Genomic DNA, 22,255 nt, shown 5'->3' with positions numbered 1-22,255 from the left:
ACCAAACCAAATCATTCTCTTTGCGCATTGACCAAGCTATAGGATCATACATGTGTATTTAGGTAACCTTCATGATGTGTAGCCCACTACTACTACCAAACCAAATCATTCTCTTTGCGCATTGACCAAGCTATAGGATCATACATGTGTATTTAGGTAACCTTCATGATGTGTAGCCCACTACTACTACCAAACCAAATCATTCTCTTTGCGCATTGACCAAGCTATAGGATCATACATGTGTATTTAGGTAACCTTCATGATGTGTAGCCCACTACTACTACCAAACCAAATCATTCTCTTTGCGCATTGACCAAGCTATAGGATCATACATGTGTATTTAGGTAACCTTCATGATGTGTAGCCCACTACTACTACCAAACCAAATCATTCTCTTTGCGCATTGACCAAGCTATAGGATCATACATGTGTATTTAGGTAACCTTCATGATGTGTAGCCCACTACTACTACCAAACCAAATCATTCTCTTTGCGCATTGACCAAGCTATAGGATCATACATGTGTATTTAGGTAACCTTCATGATGTGTAGCCCACTACTACTACCAAACCAAATCATTCTCTTTGCGCATTGACCAAGCTATAGGATCATACATGTGTATTTGGGTAACCTTCATGATGTGTAGCCCACTACTACTACCAAACCAAATCATTCTCTTTGCGCATTGACCAAGCTATAGGATCATACATGTGTATTTGGGTAACCTTCATGATGTGTAGCCCACTACTACTACCAAACCAAATCATTCTCTTTGCGCATTGACCAAGCTATAGGATCATACATGTGTATTTGGGTAACCTTCATGATGTGTAGCCCACTACTACTACCAAACCAAATCATTCTCTTTGCGCATTGACCAAGCTATAGGATCATACATGTGTATTTAGGTAACCTTCATGATGTGTAGCCCACTACTACTACCAAACCAAATCATTCTCTTTGCGCATTGACCAAGCTATAGGATCATACATGTGTATTTAGGTAACCTTCATGATGTGTAGCCCACTACTACTACCAAACCAAATCATTCTCTTTGCGCATTGACCAAGCTATAGGATCATACATGTGTATTTGGGTAACCTTCATGATGTGTAGCCCACTACTACTACCAAACCAAATCATTCTCTTTGCGCATTGACCAAGCTATAGGATCATACATGTGTATTTGGGTAACCTTCATGATGTGTAGCCCACTACTACTACCAAACCAAATCATTCTCTTTGCGCATTGACCAAGCTATAGGATCATACATGTGTATTTGGGTAACCTTCATGATGTGTAGCCCACTACTACTACCAAACCAAATCATTCTCTTTGCGCATTGACCAAAGCTATAGGACCATACATGTGTATTTGGGTAACCTTCATGATGTGTAGCCCACTACTACTACCAAACCAAATCATTCTCTTTGCGCATTGACCAAGCTATAGGATCATACATGTGTATTTGGGTAACCTTCATGATGTGTAGCCCACTACTACTACCAAACCAAATCATTCTCTTTGCGCATTGACCAAGCTATAGGATCATACATGTGTATTTGGGTAACCTTCATGATGTGTAGCCCACTACTACTACCAAACCAAATCATTCTCTTTGCGCATTGACCAAGCTATAGGATCATACATGTGTATTTAGGTAACCTTCATGATGTGTAGCCCACTACTACTACCAAACCAAATCATTCTCTTTGCGCATTGACCAAGCTATAGGATCATACATGTGTATTTGGGTAACCTTCATGATGTGTAGCCCACTACTACTACCAAACCAAATCATTCTCTTTGCGCATTGACCAAGCTATAGGATCATACATGTGTATTTGGGTAACCTTCATGATGTGTAGCCCACTACTACTACCAAACCAAATCATTCTCTTTGCGCATTGACCAAGCTATAGGATCATACATGTGTATTTGGGTAACCTTCATGATGTGTAGCCCACTACTACTACCAAACCAAATCATTCTCTTTGCGCATTGACCAAGCTATAGGATCATACATGTGTATTTGGGTAACCTTCATGATGTGTAGCCCACTACTACTACCAAACCAAATCATTCTCTTTGCGCATTGACCAAGCTATAGGATCATACATGTGTATTTGGGTAACCTTCATGATGTGTAGCCCACTACTACTACCAAACCAAATCATTCTCTTTGCGCATTGACCAAGCTATAGGATCATACATGTGTATTTGGGTAACCTTCATGATGTGTAGCCCACTACTACTACCAAACCAAATCATTCTCTTTGCGCATTGACCAAAGCTATAGGACCATACATGATGACACACATGTCCTATTTGAACCACATCAGGTCTTCAATTCCAAACTGTGGTGGAGTATTAACTAGAAGTGCATGACACAGAAAGCATGTTCTATGGTCTCTGCAGTTCATCTTTCACCCAGATAAAATGTTAACGGCTGGGAGTTAAAAAATAGATACAGACAGAAACACTGTACTGCACTAGGAGAACACACACAGCAAACACCCTTCTCACCCTTGTCCCACCGTTTCTCCCAGAAATAACAGAGCCATGTTAACTGTTATGCAAGAACAATTTCACAACCACATAGCCTCTCTCTCACTCCCTCCCTCCCTCTCTGTCAGTCTCTCTCTCTCTTTCTCTCTTTCTCTCTCTCACTCCCTCTCTCTTTATCTCTCTCTCTCTCTCTCTCCCTCCTTTCTCTCTCTCTCTCTCTCTCTCTCTCTCTCTCTCTCTCTCTCTCTCTCTCTCTCTCTCTCTTTCTCCCTCTCTCTCTCTGTCAGTCTCTCTCTCTCTCCCTCCCTCCCTCTCTGTCAGTCTCTCTCTCTCTCCCTCCCTCCCTCTCTGTCAGTCTCTCTCTCTCTCCCTCCCTCCCTCTCTGTCAGTCTCTCTCTCCCTCCCTCCCTCTCTGTCAGTCTCTCTCTCTCCCTCCCTCCCTCTCTGTCAGTCTCTCTCTCCCTCCCTCCATCTCTGTCAGTCTCTCTCTCTCTCACTCCCTCCCTCTCTCTCTCTCTCTCTCTCTCTCTCTCTCTCTCTCTCTCTCTCTCTCTCTCTCTCTCTCTCTCTCTCTTTCTCTCTCTCCCTCCCTCTCTGTCAGTGTCTCTCTCTCCCTCCCTCTCTGTCAGTGTCTCTCTCTCCCTCCCTCTCTGTCAGTGTCTCTCTCTCTCTCTCTCTCTCTCTCTCTCTCTCTCTCTCTCTCTCTCTCTCTGTCTCTCTCTCTCTCTCTCATGACTTATTATGGAGTTTCATGTATGGTCATTTCCAAAAGTTAACCTTTCATATCCTGTCACAGGACTTCCACAAGGAATATACTGTGGCAACATCAGATGTTCCATTTAACCAAGCAATGGACAAACCATTTTAGTTGCGGATGTATCTTTAGGTGGAAAATTAATGTATAGCCTTTATGTTATACTGAGGCTTGTGGAGGATTATGCATTGTTACTGTACATTTATCATTACAATGAGATAACTATAGCACCAAATACTGGGAGCGTTGTGTAAGATCATTTGAACTGCACCCAATGCACCCATTGGGTTTCATCTGAACCTTGAAAGGGTTACTCTGTAGAAACAGGTTGGATGGCCTTTAGCCAGTTGTTAATGTGATTTGTAGTTGTGATGTGCTTTGTAGTTTGTAGACAGAATGAGGCTTTTAATGTGAGCTATCCCTCAGAACGTTCACTCTAAATGTTAATGTGAAAGGTACTAGGGCATTGATTGCTCGGCCACAGCCATGGCGTTAGCGGACACAAGAAGCAGTGATGTCATCAATATGTGTGTGCCATAGAGCACGAAATGAGGGTGACATGGGAGCTGCAATGCAGGTAGTAAATGGGAATACCCACAGAATGGATCGATGCAGGGAAACATGACATTGATCCGAACGCATTTGGCCCACAATTTCTGTCTATTAGCTGACGCATAATCTATTTATTAATATAATGATTAACTTACACATTTATTCATAGATTTATTTATTTGTCTATTTAATGTGTTCTATATACAGTATTTATAATTCTTTAGGTTACTGGTTACTATTGATGCTTTTTCAAAGAAGAGGAAAACGGGGGAAAGCATGGTTACTCTTCCATGTTTAATACTGCTGTCTCTATGTGTCCCCTGCTTTGTGTGGATCTTACACAAGTTGGATAGAGCAATGACTTCTTATTGGTCAAGTCATAGCCATGATCCAAAACCGTCACCTTCTAGAATGACCAGCAATGACTTCTTATTGGTCAAGTCATAGCCATGATCCAAAACCGTCACCTTCTAGAATGACCAGCAATGACTTCTTATTGGTCAAGTCATAGCCATGATCCAAAACCGTCACCTTCTAGAATGACCAGCAATGACTTCTTATTGGTCAAGTCATAGCCATGATCCAAAACCGTCACCTTCTAGAATGACCAGCAATGACTTCTTATTGGTCAAGTCATAGCCATGATCCAAAACCGTCACCTTCTAGAATGACCAGCAATGACTTCTTATTGGTCAAGTCATAGCCATGATCCAAAACCGTCACCTTCTAGAATGACCAGCAATGACTTCTTATTGGTCAAGTCATAGCCATGATCCAAAACCGTCACCTTCTAGAATGACCAGCAATGACTTCTTATTGGTCAAGTCATAGCCATGATCCAAAACCGTCACCTTCTAGAATGACCAGCAATGACTTCTTATTGGTCAAGTCATAGCCATGATCCAAAACCGTCACCTTCTAGAATGACCAGCAATGACTTCTTATTGGTCAAGTCATAGCCATGATCCAAAACCGTCACCTTCTAGAATGACCAGCAATGACTTCTCATTGGTCAAGTCATAGCCATGATCCAAAACCGTCACCTTCTAGAATGACCAGCAATGACTTCTCATTGGTCAAGTCATAGCCATGATCCAAAACCGTCACCTTCTAGAATGACCAGCAATGACTTCTTATTGATCAAGTCATAGCCATGATCCAAAACCGTCACCTTCTAGAATGACCAGCAATGACTTCTTATTGGTCAAGTCATAGTCATGATCCAAAACCGTCACCTTCTAGAATGACCAGCAATGACTTCTTATTGGTCAAGTCATAGCCATGATCCAAAACCGTCACCTTCTAGAATGACCAGCAATGACTTCTTATTGGTCAAGTCATAGCCATGATCCAAAACCAGAAAATTAGCACCCAACAGACAACTAGAAGTTGACTGTCAAAACATCAGAGCATACTGATAAACAATGATCCATCGATCCCTATAACAGGTCATTTAAAAAACATTTTTTTAAGTAAAGTGAAAAGTATTGGATATTATTTCACATAAGGAATTGTTTAATGAATATACACTTCATACTGTATGTGTAATGGTACATCTTTATGTGAAATATTGATTTAAATAGGAAGGACGCGCACACAGAAGAAAATGGGAGGTTTTTGTGCAGGAAGTGACTGCAGCCAGGGGAACCAATCAGAGCCCCAGGGTCTGACGATTTCATCCTACTGATGTCAGAGCATTTGGGTAGGATGTGCAGTCACATGGGTAGGTCTAATGCTACGTTCATAACCAAGTGGGAAGGTTGTATTTACCACATACGACTGGATAAAAAAAAAACAATTTAAAGCTCCTCTAACTGGTAATTACTAGTGGGAAACTCGTCTATCATCGCTGAGCTCCGACTTCTCCCACATGCTGACTTCCAACGTCACCTACTAAGGAAATTATAACAGTATTTATGACAGTTAAATGCAACAACAAAACATTATTTATAAAAAGCAAGCTATTAATATGGTTTTTAAACACCATAATATTTTACAAGCACGATAGCTGTTAGCCAATCGACGTTTCTCAATGAGTTCAAAGAACGTGATTGCATCCAAATGGTATTTACCACCTTCCCAAATAGTTATGAACGCAGCATAATAAATGTTACTTAGACAAAGTAAGGTACTTAATAGTCCGAATCCAATAAACAACAACAATACAGACAACGATGACAAAATAATAATAATAATAACAATTATGACAATAATAATAATTATAATAATATAAGCTAAAAAAACAAACAAGTAAAAATAAAAAAACAGACATTTTAAAGAAAGAGATAAAAAACAGAGCACAGCATGAAGTATCCTTCTCCTGCTTTTGAATTCTCCATCTTCTGTTCACAACGTCTTTTCCTGTCGTTGTTGATGTTGTTGATGATAACATTATACAGGTGGTGTTATTCTGGCTGCCGGTGTTTTGATACAGGGACATCAGAAGGCACCTTAGGTGATAGTTGACTAGCAGGCCATTATGTGGGACAGAGCAGGAACCCTGAGAAGGACGAGTGGATGTATTCGGTGGAGTAGAGCCCGTTAGCCTGATCCGAGGGCATCTGCATCCACACCTGGTCGTTCTCCTTCAGCTCAAGGACGGCGCTACCGGACGCCTGGTCCATGTAGCCCTTCTTGTACTCGTCGTAGGTGTATGTGGCTGGAACATAGTTCTTGTACAGTGCCACCCACAGACTGAATCCCTTTACGTGCACGTGGTAGGCAAAGTAGTAGACGCCAGACATGGGGCTGGTGAAGATACCGGTGGCAGGGTTGTAGGCATTCTGCCCGTTGTACAGGGTCCTGTCGAACTTGATGGGCGTCCCAGAGGGAGGGAAGGCTGTGGTGAGGATGGCGGTAAACGCGGGAGCCAGGGTGGCGGAGAGATCTGCACGGCCAAACTGTGGTTTTCCGTTCCTCCCGTCTGGTACCTCGTCCCCACCCAGCCCTGAATCCGTTAGCCCAGCCACCCCGGTTTGTCCGTTTCCTGCAGGGCCAGGGGGCCCGGGGGGCCCTGGAGGGCCGGGGTTGCCGTTGAATCCAGAGTTGCCGGGCTTTCCTGGGGGACCTTGGGGACCTGGAACTCCTTTTTCTCCGAGCTTGCCCAGACCTGGAAGACCCGGCAGCCCAGGTTCGCCCTTCAGACCTGGGATACCCTGTGGCCCCATTGGCCCTGAAGGCCCCTGCAGACCGGGGATTCCAGACTGGCCTCTTGGTCCTGGAGACCCAACAAACCCAAGCTCCCCTTTTGGTCCAGGATTGCCTAACAGACCTGGATTTCCTGGCAGGCCTATGTGCCCTGCCTCGCCTTTGGGCCCAGGTTTTCCGATAGCCCCGTTAGGGCCCGGGAGCCCTTTGTCTCCAGGAATGCCTGGTTTTCCAGACATACCACCAGGACCCTGGTCCCCTCTGATCCCTGGCAGACCTGGATGCCCCTGTGGACCCAAATCTCCCTTCAGGCCAGGCATGCCGTGTTTTCCTGAAAGCCCCATGGGGCCCTGTATTCCTGGTGGTCCTGGCTGTCCATCTGGGCCCATGTCTCCTGGCTGTCCTGCCATCCCAGGCTCTCCCTTATCTCCAGGAACGCCTGGTCCCCCGAAAAGGCCCTTGTCTCCCTTTGTCCCTGGTAGACCAGGTTTGCCATAGCCAGGACCTCCAGGAAACCCTGGAGAACCCCGCTGTCCTGGCTCACCTTTAGGCCCAAGTGGACCGGGTCCTCCAGGCAATCCATCATTACCAGGCTTGCCCAATCCGACGGATCCTGGCTGGCCTTGCAGCCCTGGACCTCCAGCCTTCCCTGGCTCTCCTATTCCTCCTGGGAGCCCCTGGTCCCCTTTAGGCCCAGAAGGACCAGGAAGCCCGTCAAGTCCTGGTTTTCCCATGCCCTGATTACCAGCTGGCCCTGGGGGGCCCCTGAGCCCATTGGGGCCCCTGGTTCCTGGCAATCCAGGATTCCCATTGCCATTCTCTCCCTTGAGTCCACGCTCCCCAGGATTTCCAGGCCCACCTTTCTGTCCTGGTTCTCCACGAGACCCAGGTTGGCCACTCCCACCTGGAAGGCCAGGTTTGCCATTAAGAGACAGGCCAGCTGGGCCGGGGAGACCTGGTTGACCTGGAAGTCCTCTGGGGCCTGGTTCACCCCGGAGTCCAACCTCGCCATTATTCCCAGTCATCCCCTTAATTCCCCCTTTTCCTGGGAGACCCGGAAGTCCTGGCTTCCCAATGCCCGGAAAGCCTGGAGGCCCCTGAAGGCCAGGTTGGCCATTGAGACCTGGTTTCCCCAGCCCTGGTTTTCCCGGAAGTCCCGAGGGCCCAGTTGGGCCTCTTGGTCCAGGTTTTCCTTGGGGCCCTGGCTCGCCCTTTACGTCCATCATGGGTGGCATGTCTGTAGGAGAAAATGGAAGATCATGTGATTACCTGTTCATCCCCTTTCAAATCCCTTTTCTTACATTTTGAAAAATGAAACATTTCCAAGCATGCGTCCCAAATGACATCTCCAATGCTTCCCAAATTCCCTATATAGTGCTCTACATTTGACCAGGGCCCTAAGTTAAATAAGGTGCTGTTTGGGACATAGCCCCAGTTATTTTTTTTTCTTTAGTCAGTGACTTGGCTCTGTAAATAGATGAGCAAAAGGTTTGTAAATATGTCCTTAAGACAGCACTCAATAACCCTGGATTTGCAATAACCTATAATTGATTTTACACTTGATTGAAAGAGGCATTCGGTTCACGTCACAGTAAACTGAATTGAAAAACCTACAGTGAATACTGTATAGATATGGTTCTACATTAGTGCCAGTGTGCATCTGCATTGCCAAATTCATGCCATTGTCTAATTAGTTTTGTTTGTCAAGACAATGATGCAGGGAATTCAGGAACAGTACCCAGGTTAGGTTCTCCTTTAGGGTGTGGAATATTGGACTAGCTGATCTAGTAGGAAGTTGGCTAAAGAAGAAAAACAACTGGAAGCAAGACCGAACAGTTTTTTTCAGACAAGCTTTGACCCACAGTAGCTTAGATCAACACTTGGTTTGGTATGAGGTTTAGGTAAACACCATTAAGTAGCCACCGGGACTTTAGAACTGGGCACGTGGATTTGACAACAACAATCATCCCATTCGTCTGTCCTGTCATTGTTGATGATACATTTGTATTTTGACTTACACTTATTAGAATACAAAACATGAGCTGGTCGCACACCCAGAACAATGATTTTGTGTGGAGGTACTGAATAACGGCGAATAAACTATAAACTATATGAAATAAAGAGAGTCACACACTCCATATATAACCCCCACCCTGAAGACTTAAATGTAAATGTAAATGTAAAGACGGCACAGTGATGCCGAAATGTTGGTGATTTACCCAATAAATAACTGGGACTTTAAATATGGAGTGTGCGATTCTCTTGATTTTTTATACTTTATGACATACACTTATTAAACATCGTCAAAATAAAGTAGATAGGAATTTCTGTTGATTTGCTGGCAATTTTGTACTTAAATTAACTTAAATACAGGCAATAACTATTGAGCAATACTGAAGTGTCTTGATTTTCCACTTATTGCATTTGTGGAAGAGGTAATACCAATGCAATTTAGTTTCATGGCCAATAGGTGGTGGTAGCTGCATGCCATTTACACAAGCCCTAGAAAGACAGCAAGACGTGTGAATCCAGAATAGAATAGATGTGTGTCCAGAATGGCTGATGTAGGCTACCACTTGTTGATCCCATCCATCATTGAACTCTAAAACCAGGGTATAGGCCTCGTTTATGCTGGCATAGGATCCATCTCATGTCAAAACTTCAGGTGAAGTATCTTCATAGACATAGGAATGGACAAAGGTAGCCAACATCATAGATTAATGGACATAGGAATCATAGCAGATGATTGTGAACAACAGGAAAAGGAGGAACGAGCCACGCCCCCATTCTCATCGACAGGGCTGTAGTGGAGCGAGCCACGCCCCCATTCTCATCGACAGGGCTGTAGTGGAGCGAGCCACGCCCCCATTCTCATCGACAGGGCTGTAGTGGAACAGGTTGAGAGCTCCAAGTTCCTTGGTGTCCACATCACCAACAAGCCTATTCCTCCTCAGGAAACAAAAAAGATTTGGCATCAAAAGGTTCTACAGCTGCAACATCGAGCGCCTGACTGGTTGCGTCACTGCCTGGTATGGCAACTGCTCGGCCTCCCACCGCAAGGCACAACAGAAAGTAATGCGTACGGCTCAGTACATCACTGGGGCTAAGCTGCCTGCCATCCAGGACCTCTACACCAGTCGGTGTCAGAGGAAGCCCCTAAAAAAATTGTCAAAGACCCCAGCCACCCCAGTCATAGACTGTTCTCTCTGCTACCGCATGGCAAGCGGTACTGGAGCGCTTAGTCTAGGACCAAAAGGCTTCTCAACAGTTTTTTTACCCCTAAGCCATAAGACTCCTGAACATCTAATCAAATGGACTATTTGCATTATACCCCCCCCCAACCCCTCTTTTAAGCTGCTGCTACTCTCTGTTTATCATATATGCATAGTCACTTTAAGTCTACATTCATGTACATACTGCCTCAATTAGCCCCGCTAACCGGTGCTCCCGCATATTGGCTACCCGGACAATCTGCATAATGTCCCCCCAACCACCACCCGCCAACCCCTCTTTTACGCTACTGCGATTCTCTGTTCATCATATATGCATAGTCACGTTAACCATATCTACCTCAATCAGCCCGATTAACCAGTGCCTGTATATAGCCTCACTACTGTATATAGCCTCACTACTGTATATAGCCTCACTACTGTATATAGCCTCACTACTGTATATAGCCTCACTATTGTATATAGCCTCTCTACTGTATATAGCCTCACTACTGTATATAGCCTCACTACTGTATATAGCCTCACTACTGTATATAGCCTCGCTACTGTATATAGCCTCACTACTGTATATAGCCTCACTACTGTATATAGCCTCACTACTGTATATAACCTCGCTACTGTATATAACCTCGCTACTGTATATAACCTCGCTACTGTATATAGCCTCACTACTGTATATAGCCTCACTACTGTATATAACCTTGCTACTGTATATAGCCTCACTACTGTATATAGCCTCACTACTGTATATAACCTCACTACTGTATATAGCCTCACTCAAATCAAATCAAATAAAATCAAATCAAATTTTATTTGTCACATACACATGGTTAGCAGATGTTAATGCGAGTGTAGCGAAATGCTTGTGCTTCTAGTTCCGACAATGCAGTGATAACCAACAAGTAATCTAACTAACAATTCCAAAACTACTGTCTTATACACAGTGTAAGGGGATAAGGAACATGTACATAAGGATATATGAATGAGTGATGGTACAGAGCAGCATACAGTAGATGGTATCGAGTACAGTATATACATATGAGATGAGTGTGTAGACAAAGTAAACAAAGTGGCATAGTTAAAGTGGCTAGTGATACATGTGTTACATAAGGATGCAGTCGATGTTGTAGAGTACAGTATATACATATGCATATGAGATGAATAATGTAGGGTAAGTAACATTATATAAGGTAGCATTGTTTAAAGTGGCTAGTGATATATTTACATCATTTACATCATTTCCCATCAATTCCCATTATTAAAATAGCCTCGCTCCCGTATATAACCTCGCTACTGTATATAGCCTCACTACTGTTATAGCCTCACTACTGTTATAGGCTCACTACTGTATATAACATCGCTACTGTTATTTTCACTGTCTTTTAATGTTGTTTTTATTTCTTTACTTAACTATTGTACACCTAATACCTATTTTTTACTTTCAAATTGCACTGTTGGTTAGAGCCTGTAAGTAAGCATTTCACAGTTTTTTTTCGGCGCTTGTGACAAATAAACTTTCATTTTATTTTATTTTTCATCCTCCTACGTAATTTTCTTAGATTTTGAATGCTGGAATATGCTTTTGTCAATCGTTGTTTCATGGTGAGTTATTGATAATGTGCCTGCCATGAAAGGAACTTGTTTTGAGGCAGCTAGGGGCCCTTGTAGAATGTAATGATCTATAATATTTTCAGTGTCTCTCGGCACAAAAGGCACTCGACAAATAATATGGTAAATGCAGTAGCTAGGGTCATGTTTGGTCAGGAGCGCAACTTTCACTTCATTTCTGTCCTCCACAGTTTTATCCTTGGAATGTGATACAAAACAGGCAACTGTGTGCTTTAGGACCACACGGACGCCTCCGAGTGGTCGGGTAGGCTGTTTGAAGTGTTTATCCGACCCCCAAAAAAGTAATCATTTTGGTGGGGTAAATTGTGTTTGTTGTCCGTAGCTTATGCTTACCCATACCTTAACCCCACCGCCACCATGGGACACTCTGTTCACAATGTTCATCAGCATTCCGCTCGTCCCCACAACGCTGTACATGCTGTCTGCCATCTGCCCAGTACAGTTGAAACTGGGATTATTCCGTGAAGAGCACACTTCTCCAGCATACCAGTGGCCATCAAATGTGAGCATTTACCCACTGAAGTCGGTTACGAGGCCGAACTGCAGTCAGGCCAAGACCCTGGTAAAGATGACGAGCACGCAGATGAGCTTCCTTCAGGCGGTTACTGACAGTTTGTGCAGAAATTATTCAGTTGTGCAAACCCACAGTTTCATCAGCTGTCTAGGTGGCTGGTCTAAGATTATCCCACAGGTGAAGAAGCCGGGTGTGGAGGCCCTGGGCTGGCGTGGTTACACATGGTCTGCGGTTGTGAGGCCGGTTGGACATACTGCCAGATTCCCTAAAATGACGTTGAAGGCGGATTATGGTAAAGAAATGAACATTACATTCTCTGGCACCAGCTCTGGTAGTCATTGCTCCAGGCAGCATGCCAATTGCATACTCCCTCAAAACAAGATATCTGTGGCATTGTGTTGTTTGACAAAACGGCACATTTAGAGTGGCCTTTTCCTCTCCCCAGCACAAGGTGCACCTGTGTAATGATCATGCTATTTAATCAGCTTCTTGATATGCCACACCTGTCAGGTGGATGGATTATCTTGGCAAATGAGAAATGCTCACTAACAGGGATGTAAACACATTTGTGCACAACGTTTTTGAGAAATAAGCTTTCAATGCTTATGGAACATTTCTGGGATCTTTTATTTCAGCTCATGAAACATGATACCAACACTTTGCATGTTGCTTATATATTCTTGTTCCGTATAGATTCCCTACAAACTGGTCTTGACGAGAAGAAAAAAAACTGTTCAGGGAGGTTCTCTTCTGCGCTGTTCAACCTGTCCAGTAAATGTTGAGGAGTTAAGATGGAGTCTTGTTAAAGCTGCAATATGTAACTTTTTGTGCTACCCGATCAAATTCACATAGTATTGTGAGTTATAGATCTGTCATCATCGTTAGAAGGAAGTCTATGAAGTGGTAGATCTGTTCTATGTGTGCTATTTCTATACTTCCTGTTCTTAGGGTTTGTTTTTGAATCTTTTGCTTTCGGTTTAGTACACCAACTTCAAACAGTTGAAAATTAAATATTTTTAGTTTTTCAAAATATATTTTATTGCAGTTTAGATGGTACAATGATTCGATACACCAGTGGTCACCAACCAAGATCACTTTCTGAGTCAAATTACAAGCCGTAATCTACTGCTCTGATTTTATTTTAGATATGAAATGTAAGCATATGCAACATTAACCAATTAAAAACAATTCTGTAGCAATGAGGTTTGTGCAGTAAGCTATAGGCCCAATACATTATCACTGCATGTTGGCTATAGTTGAATTGCAAATGTTGTTGTTCTTCTCAGACCATATTGAAATTAATTTGTTGTTTTACTTGTGAGGCACAGCTGAGTGAGCATAATAATTTGTTGTTTTACTTGAGGCACAGCTGAGTGAGCATAATAATTTGTTGTTTTACTTGAGGCACAGCTGAGTGAGCATAATAATTTGTTGTTTTACTTGAGGCACAGCTGAGTGAGCATAATAATTTGTTGTTTTACTTGTGAGGCACAGCTGAGTGAGCATAATAATTTGTTGTTTTACTTGAGGCACAGCTGAGTGAGCATAATAATTTGCTTTTTTTTTTACTGGACTGATGGCCTGCATCTGATGGTCAGTCTGAGAGGAGCGAGGGAGCATCTGATGGTCAGTCTGAGATGGCGTAGCAGTCGAAAGTCTTGTCTTGTCATGTCGTGTCGTGTCCCTTGTATATATATATATTTTAAAAATATTTTTAAACATATTTTCTTCGCATATCTTTTAAAACATTTTGTTAAACCTCAACTTGTAAAATACTCTCCTGCAACCCGCCTCACCCAATGTAGCTATTTTCTTCTAAAGTACTTCTATATCTACTTTGGATCCAGAACCCCTCAACTGAAGCTAGCCAGCTAACTACCAGCTAGCTACCAGCTATCAGTCAGCAAACCATTGCTAGCGGTCTTCAGCTAACCGGTCATCAGCTAACCTTTAGCTCGGAAAGCTCTCGCCAGTTCGAACAACGCGACTCTAACCAGAGCATAACGGGCCTATTATTTTTTTATCCCCGGATTCCCACCGCAAACGGAACATTTTCAGCTGGATTCTTCTCAACTAGCTATCTAGCTAACCGCAACCCCGGATGACTACTCCTGGCTAGCGTTTCCACCCACTTAGCTTGAAGCTAGCCCGGCCAGAGCTCCTGTGCTACCACTGAAGCATACTCCTGGGCTACAACATCGGACCCTCGACCGGTCTATCGATGTCACCGCATGAAGAGGAATAAACAGACTCACCCCATCGCGACGTCCTTGCTTGCTTGCTAATTCGGCCTGCTAACTGCTACCTTGTTTAGCCCTGGCCTACTAACTGTTAGCTTGTTAGCACAGGCCTGCTAACCGTCTGAATCGCCGCATCCCAAACACTCACTGGACCAATATTTACTTTCTCTTTTTGATTTTTAATTTGTTTATACCTTCCGGTAACCTGCCTCACCCAATGTGATACGGAATCGCCATTATTTTTTATTTTTAGAACACACACAAGAACCTCCAGAAGCTAACCAGCTAACTAGCTACAAGCTATTTAGTCATTGTTAGCCACTGCTAACTGTTTTTAACCTGGATAACACTCGCCAGTCCAGCTTCCCTGCCCCATCCACCGCTGCCTCCCTGGACACTGATCACTTGGCTACATAGCTGATGCGTGCTAGACTGTCCATTAATCACGGTATTCCATTCTGCTTGTTTATGTTTTATCTGTCGGCCCCAGCCGCACTCAGGCTCTGTGTGTAGTTAATCCGACCCCCCCTGCCTAGCCTACGCCATTTTACCTGCTGTTGTTGTGCTAGCTGATTAGCTGTTGTTGTCTCACCTACTGTTTTAGCTACTGTTTTAGCTAGCTGTCCCAATTCAACACCTGTGATTACTATATGTCTCTCTCAAATGTCAATATGCCTTGTATACTGTTGTTCAGGTTAGTTATCATTGTTTTAGTTTACAATGGAGCCCCTAGATCCACTCTTCATACCCCTGATACCTCCTTTGTCACACCTCCCACACATGCAGTGACCTCACCCATTACAACCAGCATGTCCAGAGATACAACCTCTCTCATCATCACCCAGTGCCTGGGCTTATCTCCGCTGTACCCGCACCCCACCATACCCCTGTCTGCGCATTATGCCCTGAATATATTCTACCATGCCCAGAAATCTGCTCCTTTCATTCTCTGTCCCCAACGCTCTAGGCGACCAGTTTTGATAAACTTTAGCTGCACCCTCATACTACTCCTCCTCTGTTCCGCGGGTGATGTGGAGGTAAACCCAGGCCCTGCATGTCCCCAGGCACCCTCATTTGTTGACTTCTGTGATCGAAAAAGCCTTGGTTTCATGCATGTCAACATCAGAAGACTCCTCTCTAAGTTTGTTTTACTCACTGCTTTAGCACACTCTGCTAACCCTGATGTCCTTGCCGTGTCTGAATCCTGGCTCAGGAAGGCCACCAAAAATTCTGAGATTTCCATACCCAACTATAACATCTTCCGTCAAGATAGAACTGCCAAAGGGGGAGGAGTTGCAGTCTACTGCAGAGATAGCCTGCAAAGTAATGTCATACTTTCCAGGTCCATACCCAAACAGTTCGAACTACTAATCTTGAAAATTACTCTCTCCAGAAATAAGTCTCTCACTGTTGCCGCCTGCTACCAACCCCCCTCGGCACCCAGCTGTGCCCTGGACACCATTTGTGAATTGATTGCCCCCCATCTAGCTTCAGAGTTTGTTCTGTTAGGTGACCTAAACTGGGATATGCTTAACACCCTGGCAGTCCTACAATCTAAGCTAGATGCCCTCAATCTCACACAAATCATAAAGGAACCCACCAGGTACAACCCTAAATCTGTAAACAAGGGCACCCTCATAGACGTCATCCTGACCAACTGGCCCTCCAAATACACCTCCGCTGTCTTCAACCAGGATCTCAGCGATCACTGCCTCATTGCCTGTATCCGCTACGGAGCCGCAGTCAAACGACCACCCCTCATCACTGTCAAGCGCTCCCTAAAACACTTCTGTGAGCGGACCTTTCTAATCGACCTGGCCCGGGTATCCTGGAAGGACATTGACCTCATCCCGTCAGTTGAGGATACCTGGTCATTCTTTAAAAGTAACTTCCTCACCATTTTAGATAAGCATGCTCCGTTCAAAAAATGCAGAACTAAGAACAGATATAGCCCTTGGTTCACTCCAGACCTGACTGCCCTCGACCAGCACAAAAACATCCTGTGGCGGACTGCAATAGCATCGAACAGTCCCCGCGATATGCAACTGTTCAGGGAAGTCAGGAACCAATACACGCAGTCAGTCAGGAAAGCTAAGGCCAGCTTCTTCAGGCAGAAGTTTGCATCCTGTAGCTCCAACTCCAAAAAGTTCTGGGACACTGTGAAGTCCATGGAGAACAAGAGTACCTCCTCCCAGCTGCCCACTGCACTGAGGCTAGGTAACACGGTCACCACCGATAAATCCATGATTATCGAAAACTTCAACAAGCATTTCTCAAAGGCTGGCCATGCCTTCCGCCTGGCTACTCCAACCTCGGCCAACAGCTCCGCCCCCCCGCAGCTACTCGCCCAAGCCTCTCCAGGTTCTCCTTTACCCAAATCCAGATAGCAGATTTTCTGAAAGAGCTGCAAAACCTGGACCCGTACAAATCAGCTGGGCTTGACAATCTGGACCCTCTATTTCTGAAACTATCCGCCGCCATTGTCGCAACCCCTATTACCAGCCTGTTCAACCTCTCTTTCATATCGTCTGAGATCCCCAAGGACTGGAAAGCTGCCGCAGTCATCCCCCTCTTCAAAGGGGGAGACACCCTGGACCCAAACTGTTACAGACATATATATCCTGCCCTGCCTATCTAAGGTCTTTGAAAGCCAAGTCAACAAACAGGTCACTGACCATCTCGAATCCCACCGTACCTTCTCCGCTGTGCAATCTGGTTTCCGAGCCGGTCACGGGTGCACCTCAGCCACGCTCAAGGTACTAAACGATATCATAACCGCCATCGATAAAAGACAGTACTGTGCAGCCGTCTTCATCGACCTTGCCAAGGCTTTCGACTCGGTCAATCACCATATCGACTCGGTCAATCACCATATTCTTATCGGCAGACTCAGTAGCCTCGGTTTTTCGGATGACTGCCTTGCCTGGTTCACCAATTACTTTGCAGACAGAGTTCAGTGTGTCAAATCGGAGGGCATGCTGTCCGGTCCTCTGGAAGTCTCTATGGGGGTGCCACAGGGTTCAATCCTCGGGCCGACTCTTTTTTCTGTATATATCAATGATGTTGCTCTTGCTGCGGGCGATTCCCTGATCCACCTCTACGCAGACAACACCATTCTATATACTTCCGGCCCGTCCTTGGACACTGTGCAACTAACCTCCAAACGAGCTTCAATGCCATACAACACTCCTTCCGTGGCCTCCAACTGCTCTTAAACGCTAGTAAAACCAAATGCATGCTTTTCAACCGTTCGCTGCCTGCACCCGCACGCCTGACCAGCATCACCACCCTGGATGGTTCCGACCTTGAATATGTGGACATCTATGAGTACCTAGGTGTCTGGCTAGACTGTAAACTCTCCTTCCAGACTCACATCAAACATCTCCAATCGAAAATCAAATCAAGAGTCGGCTTTCTATTCCGCAACAAAGCCTCCTTCACTCACGCCGCCAAACTTACCCTAGTAAAACTGACTATCCTACCGATCCTCGACTTCGGCGATGTCATCTACAAAATTGCCTCCAACACTCTACTCTGCAAACTGGATGCAGTTTATCACTGTGCCATCCGTTTTGTCACTAAAGCACCTTATACCACCCACCACTGCAACCTGTACGCTCTAGTCGGCTGGCCCTCGCTACATATTCGTCGCCAGACCCACTGGCTCCAGGTCATCTACAAGTCCATGCTAGGTAAAGCTCCGCCTTATCTCAGTTCACTGGTCACGATGGCAACACCCATCCGTAGCACGCGCTCCAGCAGGTGTATCTCACTGATCATCCCTAAAGCCAACACCTCATTTGGCCGCCTTTCGTTCCAGTTCTCTGCTGCCTGTGACTGGAACGAATTGCAAAAATCGCTGAAGTTGGAGACTTTTATCTCCCTCACCAACTTCAAACATCTGCTATCTGAGCAGCTAACTGATCGCTGCAGCTGTACATAGTCTATCGGCAAATAGCCCACCCATTTTTACCTACCTCATCCCCATACTGTTTTTATTTATTTACTTTTCTGCTCTTTTGCACACCAATATCTCTACCTGTACATGACCATCTGATCATTTATCACTCCAGTGTTAATCTGCAAAATTGTAATTATTCGCCTACCTCCTCATGCCTTTTGCACACAATGGATATAGACTCCACTTTTTTTCTTTTTTTTTTTCCTATTGTGTTATTGACTTGTTAATTGTTTACTCCATGTGTAACTCTGTGTTGTCTGCTCACACTGCTATGCTTTATCTTGGCCAGGTCGCAGTTGCAAATGAGAACTTGTTCAAGAACTTCTTCAACTAGCCTACCTGGTTAAATAAAGGTGAAAAAAAAAAATCTGATGGTCAGTCTGAGAGGAGCGAGGGAGCAGTGTTGACACCTGAAATGGTTCAAAATGGGAACACTTTGCCTTCCCGGCACTAGGTCTGCCTACCGCCAAAAACACAAAAAAAAATGTCATATGAACGCAAGGCTTGATATCGTCAGGTTTATAGACATGTTTGGAGATCGACGAGGAATGCCTTGGAGATCGACTAGGAATGCCTTGGAGATCGACTAGGAATGTCTTGGAGATCGACTAGGAATGCCTTGGAGATCGACTAGGAATGTCTTGGAGATCGACTAGGAATGCCTTGGAGATCGACTAGGAATGTCTTGGAGATCGACTAGGAATGCCTTGGAGATCGACTAGGAATGCCTTGGAGATCGACTAGGAATGTGTTGGAGATCGACTAGGAATGTCTTGGAGATAAACTAGGAATGTCTTAGAGATCGACTAGGAATGTCTTGGAGATCGACTAGGAATGTCTTGGAGATCGACTAGGAATGTCTTGGAGATCACTAGGAATGTCTTGGAGATTGAGCGACTGGTTAATGACCACTGCTCTACGCTATACATTGCTTGTTGTCTCACATAAACTGAAATTTAGAGAACTATTCAAATTTTTGCAAACAGGAAATGGCAGAGCAAGTTCTGCATATTGCACCTTTAAAGTCCAAAAGCGGATGTCCCGTCACAGGCTTTCTTTCCTTTTCCCTTGAAAACCAGAACCTCCAGTTGTTGGGGACTCAAATACAAAACACAGTGTCTGACTGTCTAAAGTGAAAAACAGTGGTAACGGCAACCAGATGGTGGAAGGAACAAGGCCTACCAGAGTCTAAACACACACACACACACAGTGCAGGGCCTAGCGGAACCCAGCGGAGTTCAGAAAACAGTGGGCAATCAGAGCCTCATCAGACCTAGTGAACCCCTGCCAATTCCTACTAGACCCAGAGAAGGCAAAGAGGCGTAGTCTCCGCACGGTCTTTTTACTGCCCACCAAGGACAAATAAGGCACAGGCTTTACTACACAAATATATGTGTCTGTCCTGTCTCCATCTGGGATGGCCTCCATATCAAATATACAACCTGGATGTCGGTGAGGGAGAAATGGATATACTGTTTTCTTCTCTGTGTGGGTGGTTTTTGTGAATGTCTCTGTTGATATTTTGTCCTACTAGTAGTTTGTCCTTATGAACCCATGTTTGGATATTTGTCCTAATTATATAAATCACAAGGTTCCTTGATCCAAGCAATAGTACTGGCTCTCTGGGAGAGGCATTGAGATGCTACTGGCTCTCTGGGAGAGGCAGTGATATTCTACTAGTTGTCTGGGAGAGGCAGTGAGATGCTACTGGTTGTCTGGGAGAGGCAGTGAGATTCTACTGGCTGTCTGGGAGAGGCAGTGATATTCTACTGGCTCTCTGGGAGAGGCAGTGAGATTCTACTGGCTCTCTGGGAGAGGCAGTGAGATGCTACTGGCTGTCTGGGAGAGGCAGTGAGATTCTACTGGCTGTCTGGGAGAGGCAGTGAGATGCTACTGGCTGTCTGGGAGAGGCAGTGAGATTCTACTGGCTGTCTGGGAGAGGCAGTGAGATGCTACTGGTTGTCTGGGAGAGAAAGTGATATTCTACTGGCTGTCTGGAAGAGGCAGTGAGATTCTACTGGCTGTCTGGAAGAGGCAGTGATATTCTACTGGCTGTCTGGGAGAGGCAGTGATATTCTACTGGCTCTCTGGGAGAGGCAGTGAGATTCTACTGGCTGTCTGGGAGAGGCAGTGAGATGCTACTGGCTGTCTGGGAGAGGCAGTGAGATGCTACTTGCTGTCTAGGAGAGGCAGTGATATTATACTGGCTGTCTGGGAAAGGCAGTGAGATGCTACTGGTTGTCTGGGAGAGGCAGTGATATTCTACTGGCTCTCTGGGAGAGGCAGTGATATTCTACTGGCTGTCTGGAAGAGGCAGTGAGATTCTACTGGCTCTCTGGGAGAGGCAGTGATATTCTACTGGCTGTCTGGAAGAGGCAGTGAGATTCTACTGGCTCTCTGGGAGAGGCAGTGATATTCTACTGGCTGTCTGGGAGAGGCAGTGAGATTCTACTGGCTGTCTGGGAGAGGCAGTGAGATTCTACTGGCTGTCTGGGAGAGGCAGTGATATTCTACTGGCTGTCTGGGAGAGGCAGTGAGATTCTACTGGCTGTCTGGGAGAGGCAGTGAGATGCTACTGGCTGTCTGGGAGAGGCAGTGAGATTCTACTGGCTGTCTGGGAGAGGCTACTGGCAACCTCAAACTTCAAATCAAGACAATGACAATGGATTTGGATGGATCAATATCTTGTGCTGGTTATAATATTCTGGTGAAGACTGTTATAACAAAGCAGGGTTCAGTGCATTCAGAAAGTATTCAGACCCCTTCACTTTTCCTTTTTTTTTTACATTACAGCCTTATTCTAAAATGAATTGAATTACTTTTTCTCCCCACATCAATTTACACACAATACCTCATTATGACAAAGCAAAAACAGGTTTTAGACATTTCTGCTAATGTGTTAAATAATAAAAAACTGAAATATGATATTTACATAAGTTTTCAGACCCTTTACTCAGTACTTTGTTGAAGCACCTTTGGCAGCCTTGAGTCTTCTTGGGTATGACCCTACAAGCTTGGCACACCAGTATTTGGGGAATTTCTCCCATTCTTCTCTGCAGATCCTCTCAAGCTCTGTCAGGTTGGATGGGGAGCGTTGCTGCACAGCTATTTTCAGGTCTCTCCAGAGATGTTCGGGTTCAAGTCCGGGCTCTGGCTGGGGCACTCAAGGACATTCAGAGACTTGTCCCGAAGCCACTCCTGTGTGGTCTTGACTGTGTGCTTAGGGTCACTGTCCTGTTGGAAGGTGAACCTTCGCCCCAGTCTGAGGTCCTAAGCGGGTTTTCATCAAGGATCTCTCTGTACTTTGTTCTGTTCATCTTTGCCTTCATCCTGAGTAGTCGGTCAGTCCCTGCCGCTGAAAAACATCCCCACAGCATAATGCTGCAACCCCCATGGTTCACTGTAGGGACGGTATTGACCAGGTGATGAGCGGTGCCTGGTTTCCTCCAGACATTTGGTATTCAGGCCAAAGAGTTCATTCTTGGTTTCATCAGGCCAGAGAATTTTGTTTCTCATGGTCTGACTCCTTTAGGTGCCTTTTGGCAAACTCCAAGCGGGCTGTCATGTGCATTATACTGAGCATTGCCTTCCGTCTGGCCACTCTACCATAAAGGCCTGATTGGTGGAGTGCTGCAGAGATGGTTGTCCTTATGGAAGGTTCTCCCATCTCCACAGAGGAACTCTAGAGCTCTGTCAGAGTGACCATTGGGTTCTTGGTC

The 22,255-nt window shown here is 45.0% G+C and overlaps 1 protein-coding gene across 1 annotated transcript in view; it reads right to left on the bottom strand.

Moving 5' to 3' along the window:
• Positions 1-3,163: 3,163 nt before the first annotated feature.
• Positions 3,164-22,255, bottom strand: part of LOC124043192 (collagen alpha-2(VIII) chain-like) — a 104,974-nt gene continuing 85,882 nt past the window's right edge. The window contains exon 3 of the mRNA XM_046361484.1: positions 3,164-8,199. Coding sequence (XP_046217440.1) covers positions 6,293-8,199 — 1,907 coding nt within the window. The 3' untranslated portion in view covers positions 3,164-6,292. The remainder of the gene's footprint in view (positions 8,200-22,255) is intronic.

Source organism: Oncorhynchus gorbuscha, linkage group LG09, assembly GCF_021184085.1.
Source record: "Oncorhynchus gorbuscha isolate QuinsamMale2020 ecotype Even-year linkage group LG09, OgorEven_v1.0, whole genome shotgun sequence".
In the NCBI taxonomy this organism is placed as follows: domain Eukaryota; kingdom Metazoa; phylum Chordata; class Actinopteri; order Salmoniformes; family Salmonidae; genus Oncorhynchus; species Oncorhynchus gorbuscha.
This window is presented reverse-complemented; position numbering and strand designations above follow the sequence as displayed.